The sequence below is a fragment of the Schistocerca piceifrons genome, chromosome 1, assembly GCF_021461385.2.
Source record: "Schistocerca piceifrons isolate TAMUIC-IGC-003096 chromosome 1, iqSchPice1.1, whole genome shotgun sequence".
Classification (NCBI taxonomy): domain Eukaryota; kingdom Metazoa; phylum Arthropoda; class Insecta; order Orthoptera; family Acrididae; genus Schistocerca; species Schistocerca piceifrons.
The window spans coordinates 1,076,220,578-1,076,233,470 of record NC_060138.1 but is presented as its reverse complement, the minus strand read 5'-3'; the positions used below and the strand labels follow the sequence as shown (position 1 = coordinate 1,076,233,470).

Here is a 12,893-nt window from a genome sequence, read left to right as displayed (position 1 = left end):
CACTGCCCCCCGTCTTCAACCTCCATCAGTCCATATCTTGAAAGTGACCTCACTTGCTCTCCAGCTCCGAACAAATTTCAGCCCTCCCCCCTCCCCCTCAAGATCAACCTCATATTCTCCCTTCCACTTTCTTTCACCACTGCTCCTTTACCTGTCCTCACCTGTTACTCCATTTCCCTTACATTGGCTACTTCATCTTCCACTGTGGTCTACCTTTTTCTCAATGTTTCTCCTAGAAGTCCATCTACTTATCCCATGCATACACCTAACATGTCTCACTCTAGCACAATCTTTTTTAATACTCCAAATGTCTACTTCCTTCATCTCTCAACCTCATCACTTTTCCATTTTCTGACCACCCAACCCAACCAAGGTTGCTTCTCCGTCCAATCAAACTGCAACATCAGTGTGTGTGTGTGTGTGTGTGTGTGTGTGTGTGTGTGTTGTGTGTGTGTGTGTGTGTGTGTGTGTGGTCAGGCGTGCATGCAGAGATGGGTGCATGTTGTAGTCAAGAACTTCAGAGGGAGCACTAGGAAACATTAATGGACTGTAACAGGGGAAAGGAATGCAATAGAAGATGAATGAGTAGCATTGAGAGATGAAATAGGGAAGAACGCACAAAATCACACAGATAAAAAGACAAGGCATAGGACAAATCCCTGGATAACACAGGGGATATTGAATATAAATGATGAAAGGAAAAAATATAAAAAATGCAGCAACTGAATGAGGTGAAAGGGAAGGGAATAAAGCTGTCTAAAAAATGAGACTGACAAAAGCTACAAAATGGCTAAGCAGGAATGATTAGAGAAAAAATGCAAGGCTGTAGAAGCATGTAGGGGAATGATGTATGTCAACTATATGAAAATTAAAGAGACATGTGGAGAAAACAAAAGCAACTGTATGAATATCAAGAACTCAGGTGGCAAGCCAGTACTAAGCAAGGATGGTAAAACTGTAAGGTGGAAGATTCGAATAGAGGTCCATGTAAGAGACAAAATTGAAGACAATATTATACAAAGAGAAAGGGAAGTGGGTGAAGGAGAGATGGAAGACATGAGAATGAAAGAAAAATTTAACACGACACTTGACAGAACCAAGCTGAAACAAGCTCCCCAGAGTAAATTACATTCCCTCAGAATTATTGAGATTATTGGGAGAGCCAGCTGTGACAAAATTATTCCACCTGGTATGCAAGATATGCGAGACAGGAAAAATTTCAGGTGGAATGTAACAATTCCAACTAAAAAGAAGGCATGGTCACAAAATATTGACATGAATTATACACAGAAGAATTGAAAAAAATGGTGGAAGCTGACCTCATGGGAGATCAGTTTAGGTTCTGAAGAAATGTATCAAAACACAAGGCAATACTGAACCTGAGACTTATCCTAGAAGATAGGTTAAAGAATAGCAAACCTACTTTCATAGCATTTGTAGATTTAGACAAAGCTTTTCTCAATGGCAACTGGCCTACAAACTTTGATGTTTTGAAGTTAACAAGGACAAAATACAGGGAATGAAAGGTTATTTCCAACTTGTACAGAAACCAGACTGCAGTTATAAGAGTTGAAGGATATGAAAGGGAAGTCTAAATTGAGAGGGGAGTGAGACATGGTTGTAGCCTATTACCCAATGTTTTTCAATCCATACACTGTGCAAGATGTGAAGGAAATCGAGAAGAAATTTGGGTGGGGAATTAGTTTCGGGAAAAGAAATAAAACTTTGAGATTTTCTGATGACATTTTAATTCTGTCAGAGGATGCAAAAGATTTGGAAAAACATTTGAACAGAATGGAGAGAGTCTTGAAAAGAGATTACAAGATAAACATGAACAAAAGTACAACACGGTAATGGAATGCAGTCACACTAATTCAGGCAATGCTAGGGGAATTAGATTGAAGTAATAGATCAGTTTTGCTATTTGATCAGCAAATATTTGATGATGGCTGAAGTAGGGAGGATATAAAATGCAGACCTGCAAAACTAAAAAAAGCATTTCTGAAAAAGATAAATTTATTAACATCTAATATCAGTTTAACAATATTATGAGAAGGAAAGTTGCTACTCAGCATATAGCGGAGATGCCGATTCCCAGATAGGCTCAATAAAAAAACTTTCACAATTAAAGCTTTCGGCCACTGGCCTTCATCAACAATACGCACACACACACACACACACACACACACAACTGCAGTCTGAGGCAACTTAAAACACGCTGCGAGCAGCAGCACCACCACATGATGGGAGTGGTGACTCGGTGGAGGGAAGGAGGAGGCATGGGCAGGAAGGGGGAGGGATAGTACAGTGGGGGCGGCGGACAATGAAGTACTGCAGGTTAGATGGATGGCAGGAGAGAGGTGGGGAGGGGCGAGGTAGCAGAAAAGGAGAGAAGTAAAAAGACTGGGTTTGGTGGTGGAATGACAGCTGTTTAGTGCTGGAATGGGAACAGGTAAGGGCTGGACGGGTGAGGACAGCGACTAACGAAGGTTGAGGCTAGGAGGGTTGCGAGAACATAGGATGTATTGCAGGGTAAGTTCCCACCTGTGCAATTCTGAAAAGATGGTGTTGACAAGAAGGATCCATATGGCACAGGCTGTGAAGCAGTTATTGAAATGAAGGACATCGTGTTTGGCAGCGTGTTCAGCAACAGGGTGTCCACTTGTTTCTTGGCCACAGTTGCTATTCACCATATAGTGGATATGCTGAGTCGCAGATAGGCTCAACAAAAAGACTTTTACAATTAAAGCTTTCAGCCACTGGCCTTCATCAACAATAGGCATGCGCACCCCCCCCCCCCCCCCACCACACACACACACACACACACACACACACACACACACACACACACACACACGACTACAGTCTCAAGCAACTGAAACCACACTGCGGCCAGCAGTGGTGGGCACTCCGAACATCATCAGAATGGCCAAATTATGGCCATTCATGCAGACAGACAGCTTAGCTTGTAGAACACATGACTGGTTTCACAGCTAGCCCTGCCTTCGTTGGGATAGGTGATGTTAGTGACTGGACTGGAGTAGGTGATGGTGGGAGGATGTATGGGACAAGTATTGCATCTAGGTCTATTACAGGAGTATGAGCCATGGGGTAAGGGATTGAGAGCAGGGGTTGTGTAAGGATGGATGAGTATATTGTGTAGATTCCATGGACAGCGGAATACCACTGTGGGAGGGGTGGGAAGGATAGTGGGCAAGACATTTCTCACTTCAGAGCATGACGAGAGGTAATCGAAACCCTGGCGGATAATGTAATTCAGTTGATCCAGTCCTGGGTGGTACTGAGTTTTGTAGGTGGAAGTATCTGACAGCTGGTGGAGTACTTCTGCCAGGTAATCCTTGCAGTTCAAAACAACAGTGGTGGTGCCTTTGTCCGCAGGTAGGGTTACAAGGTCGGGATCAGTTTATAGGTGGTGGACCGTGGTTCCTCGCCTGTCCCCCATTTAACCTGCAGAACTTCACTGTCCGCCACCCCCACCATACTATCCCTCCCCCTCCCCACCCGAGCCTCCTCCTTACCACCAGCCAGTCGCCACTCCCATCATGCGCTGGTGTTGCTGCTCACAGAGGGGTTTGTTGTCCAAGACTGCAGTCATGTGTGTGAGTTGCGTTTGTGTTTGCGTGAATGTGAGTGTGACTGTGAGTGAGAGAGAGAGAGAGAGAGAGAGAGAGAGAGAGAGAGAGAGAGAGAGAGAGAGAGAGAGAGAGAGAAAGAATGGCCGAAAACTCTAATTCTAAAAATCTTTGTGTTGTGCCTATCTGTGACTCAGCATCTCTGCTGTAAGGTGAATAGCAAATTTCCTTCTCGTAATATTGTTACATTCCATCCTGGATTTTCTATTGTTTAATATCAGTTTACATGTTAGGAAGTTTCTTCTGAAGGCACTTGCCTGAAGCATAGCCTTGTATGGAGTGTGGATGATAAGCAGTTCAAACAAGAAGACCATACCATATTTGGTGGTCTTGAAGAATGCTGAAGATTAGATCAACAAACTGAGTAACAAATGAGGGGGTACGGAACCAAATTCAGAAAAAAAGAAATTTGCTAAAGAAGGGATTGATTGATAGAACACATTGTAAAGCCCCAAGGAATTGTCAGTTTGGTAAAGGAAGGAAGAAGTGTGTGTGTGGAGTGGGGTGGGGGTGGGGGCATGGAGGGGCATACAAATTGTAGAGGGAGGGAAAGTGGGAGAGGAGGGAGAGGAGGAGGGAGAGGGAGGGAGGGAGGGAGGGAGGGAGGGAGGGAGGTAGAGAAACTTGAATATAGTAAGCAGGTTTAAATGGATGTTGGTTGTGGTAGTTATGCAGAGATGATGAGGTTTGCCCAGGATAGCACTGCAGCAAACCAGTCTTTGGATTGAGAAGCAAATCAACAACACAGTGTCCAAAAGATAAGACATTTAAATCTTAAATTATGTCGGTGTGAAATTTATTAAACCTGTGAGGCAAGAAAGAGGCTGCACGAGACGATGAGATGAAAATTAAGACTGACAAGAGAGAGAGAGAGATACAACTAACCTTAATTGCCTTAAATAAACAATGAAGAGAAAAAAGCATCCTTATTTCTAATAATATATGTGTGATAATTACATGTCTACAGCTTTTTCATATTTGTTGAATTCTTCTGGTACCCTCTTTTTCAGCTCCTGTAGTATTCTAACTCTCCAAGGTTTTGAGAGTTCAAGATCAGCTGTTGATAAGTTTTCCACAAACCTAGAAAAGTAGCAACCACATTACATCAGAAAGCTTTTAAACAGTAACATGACATTCATTTAGTAATAGATAATAAATACAACTTTTAAATATTCTGTCTAGTATGAAAATACAGGGTGTCCATCAATTATCTTTACAACTTAGGACTTAATGAATGGTTTCAACATCTGATATGATAACTCATAAAAGTTTTATTTATCTTCCAGGTGATGCAATTATGACACAAAATTGGACTTGAAACCTGATAAAATGTGAACCTATAGGAGAAGGCTCAGAGTGTGGCTTGGTTCATACAGACAGTCACTGATACCCCAGTGCAATGGAACTTTAAAACATGGTATGGGAGGTAAACACTGTCCTGACCAACTTTTCAGGGTTGGCATACACCATTTCTGGAAACTGGTAGCATTCTCCATAACAAGGGGTGGGTCACCCATCTGTTTTAGATGCCAACGTGGACACGGTATAGCAGGTGTATCGAAGGAGTCTGAAAAAATTGGTGCATACAGTGGCCAGAGAGTTGGAAATAGGACGATCAATAGTATACAACATCTTACATAAGAGACTATGGCTATATCCCTACAGTGTACAGCTGCTTCAGGCACTAAAGCCTATGGACTAAGATCAGTGTGAGCAGTTTGCACTGGATATGATAGGCAAGACATGAGCAAACAATAAGTTTTTGGAAAGATCTGTTTCTCCGATGAGGCAACGTTTCATGTATCTGGTAAACTGAATCATCATAATTTCATATATGGTTCTCCCAGCATCCTCATGTTACAAATGAAATGGAAACACTCCCAAGGTCAATGTTTGGTGTGGACTGGTGCACAACTGTAACAGTGGTCCATTATTTTTCATTGAATCTGCCATCAACAGTAACGTTTATTTGACATGTATGAGAGTTTGCTTAGTCACAGTTGTAACACCTGCTACCTGATGTCTTATTCCCCTAGTCCCCAAGTTTCTGGGTAGGTAGATTGACAAGATGGTCAATGGCCACCATGATCCCCTGACCTCACACCACCAGACTTTTTCCTATGGGGCTTTGTGAAGGATCTGGTGTACTGAACCAAGATTATGCCTTCACAGACAGGCACTACCCCCAGACCTAGTCCGCAAATAGATCTCCCATGCCATTTCCCCTCACAACCCTCAATTCTCCCGCCACCCCCAAAACCCAGTCACAAAGGAGTGTCCCCTTCATCACCCAGTACCACCCCAGACTGGAAGAACTGAACCACATCCTTCGCCAGGGCTTTAATTACCTATTATCTTGCCATGAAATGAGGGAATCCTACCAAAGATATTTCCCACCTCACCTAAAGTGGTATTCTGTTGCCCACTCGACCTCCATAACATCCTAATCCAACCCTATGCCATTCGCCATCCCAACCCCTTGCCATAAGGATCATATCTCTGTGGAAGACCCACGTGCAAAAACCTGCCCAATCCACCCACCCATCACTTCCAAATCCAGTCTTACCACAGGTTTATCCTACCCCATCACGGGCCAGGCCACTTGTGAAAGCAGCCATGTCATTTACCAGCTCTGCGGCAATCATAGCACAGCTTTTTATACCAGTATGACTACCAACCAGTTGCTCACAAGGATGATCAGCCACTGCCGAACTATGGCCAAGACCACTCTGTGGCACAACACGCAGCTGAACACAGCACACTTGATTTCAATGGCTGCTTCACTATCTGAGCCATCTGGATCCTTCCATCCATCGCCAGCTTTTCTGAACTGCACACATGGAAGTTATACTTACAACATTTTCTCCACTCCCGTGATTATCCCAGCCTCAATCTACAGTAACATACTGTCCGCACACCCACCACCCACCAGTTTCCATCCCCTCTGTCCTATCATCTTCTCCCCATTCTCACCTCCCATTCTGTTTATTTTCAGCCCTCTGCCAATGCATCTGCCTGTCTATCCCCACTCTTTTCCTTTTTTTTGTTTCTTTTTTCCTCACCTCCCTGCTCCACAATCTCTTGATGCAGTGCTTGTTGGCAGTCACTCCACCAGACAGCATTCGTCTCTCTCCCCACCCGTATGCTACCATCCCTCCCCCTTCCCCTCCACCTCCACATAGTGTGAGTGTTATGAATAACCCTTTAGTAGTGGTAAAAAAGGCTACATGAGGTGTGCGGTTAGGGGGGATGCACACACTTTGAATAAGCATATAAAGTGGGAACAAGACAGACCAATTAACATCAATGAATTACTGTCCAAATTTGAGAAAGCACAGTATTTTAGCACGATGGACCTGACTGATGGGTATCGGCAAATTCGGTTACATCCTGATTCAAAGAAATATACAGCGTTTCTATTTGATGGGAAATCATATCATTTTAATGTGTTACCATTTGGACTAAATATCTCGGTACCCGTGTTTATATGCGTGCTGGACGAGGTGTTAGGGAGGGAACTGTTAAGAGAATTAATAATATATGTGGATGATATCCTTATAATCTCCGCTACATGGGAAGAACATTGTAAAACCTCAAGGAAAACCCTGAAAAAATTTAAAGAAAACGGTGTTACAGTAAAATTATCCAAATTGCATTTTGCGAGGCAAGAGCTTAAGTTTTTAGGGCATATTGTGGGAGTACAGGGAATTAAGACAATTGAAGGGATTTATCGGAATGGCTGGATATACGATGTCTGGAGCTGACCGACCCACGACATCTGTGTTTATTACAGAAGGGAATACCATGGAGTTGGGACCAAGAGGCTAATGATGCGTTTGAAAATGTGAAAAAAGCACTGCTAGAATCACCTATACTACACCATCTGGTTTTAGGTGAGCCATTTATAATTTCAACAGATGCATCCGACTATGGAACAGCGGAACTTTTTCAAGGAGAATGGGGTCTGGAAAGAACAAATCACAGATCTAGAGCTTTTGCTAGCTGAAGTGTTAACAAACATGAATTAAACTATACGGCTACAGAGAAAGAACTATTAGCGGTAGTATGGAGTATCCAAAAATTCCAAATGTTAATATAGGGGTCAGAGATCCATGTATATACAGATCATCAAGCTCTATCTTTTTTAATGAGTAGCCGCTTATTACATAGTAGATTAATGAGCTGGATGTTGTTCCTACAGGAATATGACGTTAAAATACAGTATGTAAAAGGTTCTGAGAATATTGTACCTGACACTTTGCCTAGATTACCTGTAGATATGAAACACCTAAAACGTATAGAAGGACCCGGCATAATTTTTGCAATTAATTTTACAACAACAGAGTAACAGGGTACAAGAAATGGCTCAAAGAATAACTGACAATATCCATCATGATTCCTACTTTACAGAAATATGCGCTATGTGTAATAGAAAATCTTTACCTCCTAATCAAGCAGAGAAATGGAAAATTATAGGGCAAAATTTATTTTGGAGAGACAGTATAACATCTCGACGGTGGCATTTATGCATTCAAAGTTGATGGAGAACAAAAACGTGTGGTATGTCCATAAAGTGTATGGACACTTTGGAATAAAAAAAATGTATAGGCCTCATGAACAAGTTTTATTATTTTAAAAAGTTGGGACATAAGGTATCATCTTTAATTAGAACTTGTGAAACCTGTCAGAAAGTAAAAGAGAGTAACACTAATGTTAGATACAAAACGTATCCAATCATTCCTAAGGCATTACACGATCTTACAGCAGCAGACTTCTTCAGACCAATTCCGAAAGGAAAAGGAGGAGTGGCATACATTTTTGTTCTCATAGAGTGTTGGTCTAAGTATATTAAGTTGTATCCTATTAAGAAATCAAATACACCAACAGTGATACACTGTTTGCAACAATACTTTATCGAGATGGGCAAAACAAAATTATTCCTCTATGATAATGGACCACAATTTGTGAGTAACAACTTCAAAGAATTCTTAGCATGGGAAGATATTCGCCAGGTATTAATCTCCAACTATAATCTGTCTTCTAACCCATGTGAAAGGGTTATGAAAGAGGTTGGGAAATTATGCAGTACATACTTCCATGAAAAACATATGTCATGGGCAACAAAATTTAATGTATTTGAGCTTATTTCAAATGAATTACCACATTTATCAACTGGATTAACACCTTTGGAAGTAATAGGTAAACCTTTTGAGGGGGAACCTCTTATTAAATATTCCACTGTTGATTACCAACTTAATCAAACAATAGTTTCTAAGAACTTGGTTGACAGAGCTCAACAATGAGTGAGTAAACATAACGAGAAGGCTGTTGAACCTAAGTATAATGTTAATGACCTAGTCTTAGTAAAACAGCATCTTCAGAGCTTTTTCAAAAGTATGAGAGACCTTACCGAGTGCAAACGGTGGAACACCCCAAAGCCTTAGCTTTAGTAGATCCTCTATCGGGATCAGAAAAAGGACAATACAATGTAAAAGACATGAAGTTGTTACCCCCAAGGATATTAAAATTCTGTGTTAAAGGGTGGAGTGATGACCATCGGATCCCTAGTTGTTTTTGGTGTTTCTTCAAATTTAGTTTTCCTGCACCGCATTCTGTACAATTCTTCAACTAGTCTGTAATATATGCTTGAATTCTTAAACTATCGTATAATTTTTGTACGTAGGAAACCGGATATGACCATAGTATTAGGACCAATTTAAAAGACTCAAAGATGGACAGTTATCTCTAGACACGAAATGAAATGAATAAAATATTATTTGAGTGAAAAGTATAATATCATGGTACTATTTAAACAAAGTGATATCTAGATGTAATAAACTGAACGGAGTACTTTATGTGTGTATGAAATATAGTGTAAAGTGAATGACTAAATAGCTATGTTATTGTAGTGTATAATTTTCTATTTTTATAGAATATTTTATACCTTTTGTGAGACGTAATATAAATGGGAGGGTTTGTATCACTTTTGGAAGGGGTGGGTAGTATAAGTACAAGTATGATAACGCTAATCACACACCCCACCTTTCAGACAATCCTCACAGACAAGTGTAACTGATTCTTCACATTTGCCATTCCATAGGTGTTGCTAAGATTTTTCTTCGGGGGCTTCAAAGGTTAAGGTGAGAATGTCTTTTCTGTAGGAGACATTTAACATCATACCTCCTCTGGCTTCTCACTCAAGTACCGGCGAAGTAGGGATCCTGGGGAAGGGGCGTGGGAAGGGTTTTCGTGTCTCTGGGGCTATCTTCTTTCTCTTCTTCGATCTTAGTAACCAGTTCTACTTTTTCCTTTCTTACTTCTCATTTGAGTACTGATCTATCTTTCTCTCTTTCCATGCACATATACTTCCATCGCTGAAGTCCTTCTAATTTCCCGTGGTTTCCAATAACCTTCAACTTATTTCATATAAGTAGGCTGAAGAATAAGGATACACAAACACACATCTACATACACACTAAGATACACTTAAACACAAACAGGAGAATTACATATTAGAAACCTGAAGCGATGCCAGAACTGCCAAGGGATGTAGGGGGATAAAGATATATGTACATCTGAGTCGATTCACATATTACATTGTTGATATGTGGCAGATCTGCACCATTATTATTTGTTTCTCTCAAATATATTTACATGTACCATGCTAGCCCTTTGAGAAAAGGCATAGTATCTACTGGGAGTTGGTAAATACAGGTAGACATAGCATCCACTATGTATGAGCATGATATCCATTTATATGGTAAAAGTGAGAAGTGGGGTATTAGAAAGTGGAACAGAAGCGTAAAGTAGATTTTAAGTTTACCGGAGAATATTTAAGAATATTATTCATAAAAATGTATGCTAGGGCAATGAACCAGGAGGCCTACTCAAGAAGGATACGGAGGGCGCACTTGACATTTATTGGATGAGAAAAAGGGCGGATAGGAAGACCTATGAAAGGCTGACCTATACTGTGTGGAGAGGGGCACCAAGAAGGGGATTGACCTGTACCATAGGAGGATAGGAATAAGAAAGGGGCATACCTACCAAAATGGAAGGAGAAAGGGTACTCCTAGGCTCAACCCATGTAAGATATAGGTACTGTTCCTAAAGGGAAAAAGGGCAATCACATGTTTAAAGGGATGAGTCTGGTAAGTATGAATTCTATGCAGCACTAGCATTTTTACGTTTTAGATTTACAAATGTCAGAAGAAGGGAACACTTTATTCTATCCAGAGTTCCTCCAGATTACAATAAGTAATGAATAAGTACATACTTAGGAGAAATAGTACAGGAAGTAAGAACAAAGCAGTAGAGTGTTCATGACTTACGTGCAACTGGTATTTACGATTTGAAGAGGAATAGAAAACAAAGATTTTCTTTTTGGAGACTGAAAAGAGCTAACTCACAACACGGATCGAAAGGTTCACATTTTGTAATTGTGGTAAAATATGCACAGTTATTAGTAAAAAAAGAGAGGTACTGTTAAAAGATAAAGAATTATTATCTTGTGTAATATTATTGTACATAATGAATATGTATAAAATATCGCGGGTTCGAGCTAAGGGGAGGGATACGCAGTGCCTCAAACATTTTGGGGTAAATTCTAGAAACACTCAGCCTTCCACCGCCTCGAACACCCGATATTTTAGGTACGAGTGCGGGAGAGTGAGAATGTTTCTACTGATCCACCTGTTTCCTATGTGCAGATCGGAAGTTTGTTATTAGAAGACTGTAAGAGGGGCAAGTCACTGACGACGACAAGTGTTTGCCGCCGCGCCACAGAAGGCGTGAGGAGAAAACAATGATTAATAATGTCATATTCTTTGATGTTTTAGTGTCTGTGGTGATTGTAAAAAAGACTATTGAACAGTCGAATATACAGTGCTATGCAAATTCATGTATTGGACTCGCTTGGGACCAGAGACTTTTAAATTTTTCATGTCTTGGCTATGAACGAAACAAGACACATGTACGCTATTTGAATATGTGTAAATGAGTCTAATGTGTAAGGAATAAGTTAGTTTGCAGAAGTTATTATCTGTGAAAGTTGAAAATATAATGTGATGCAACCGAAAATTATTATACGAGTACCAAAATTATTTCAAGGATAGAGAAGTATTTTAATAAATTCCCTTAACCAGCTATAATCTTTGGAGAAGAAGCTTGTGGGAGTTTGACATAGCTGATTACCCAGAGAAGAGGATCGGCTACACACAATGTGCAAGTTAACTGAACTAAGAGACGTGTGTGTCTTGCAACCCAATACCACACAGTCTCTTGTCGTCCGAAAAATGTTAAGAGTCCTTCTCACAGACTGAAAATCTAGCAAAAGATCCAGTAAGTATGGAATAAAATAAGAAAAGGAGAGTGCTGAGAGAGAAGGAAAGTGGTTTAAAGTTCTACAACGAAAGCAATAGACACACCATTTAAAACTAAGGGTGCCAACTTCTTTCTCTCCTCCAATTCACAGCTATTGTTTTGGTTCTTTTTACAGTCCTCTTTAGAGAGCATTTACTTTAGTCACACCACAAGATGTCCAGCATCTGACCGCATGGTAAGAGCAAAGTGGCTACCGAGCTTATGAAACACAAGTAGAGGATTTTAAAATTCGGTAAAACAGTTTTGATCACAACAGATACTTATTTTAGTTGGCAGCTGATTTCAGTCCATAATTCAGATCACATTCAACTCATATGTACTGCAATACAATAGTAAAACATATTGAGAGGGATTTACATACAAAGAAATAGCAACATGGCTAAGAAAACATCTAAAATAAAAAACTACTTTAATAACAAAGTATGATTTTATACCCATGATGGTGGCTGGTAGTAGTGGAAAGAGCACTATCTGTAAGAGCATACACATAAATGGCTGAATGAGGCAGCATTACTCAAGAATATATACTGCAAGCTCTGCCCATCATATGCACTGTTAAATCATTGACAGTCAATCATGTACTTCTTACGTGAATTTACAAGAAAACTAGGTACTGAAATTTATGCAATAATTACATACATAAAGGTTTACAACAGATCCTATCATTATTAGTTTAAAGTAAACAAACAAAATTACAGACATCATTTGATCATTTTTGTATGTAGAGTGCCCTCTTTGGGCATTTGTATGAACTATTTGAAAGTAGTCATAGCAGAAACAGCTTTACTTGGTTACCACAGCAATGGCTTGCTAGTATTGATAGTTACACTCCAGTAAGGCCCACCACAGACACGATGG

At 40.4% G+C, this 12,893-nt stretch overlaps 1 protein-coding gene across 1 annotated transcript in view; it reads right to left on the bottom strand.

Annotated features, from left to right (window-relative positions):
* LOC124770302 (tectonin beta-propeller repeat-containing protein) overlaps nt 1-12,893 on the bottom strand; it is a 209,901-nt gene that overhangs the window by 111,471 nt on the left and 85,537 nt on the right. The window contains exon 10 of the mRNA XM_047249192.1: nt 4,611-4,733. Coding sequence (XP_047105148.1) covers nt 4,611-4,733 — 123 coding nt within the window. The remainder of the gene's footprint in view (nt 1-4,610; nt 4,734-12,893) is intronic.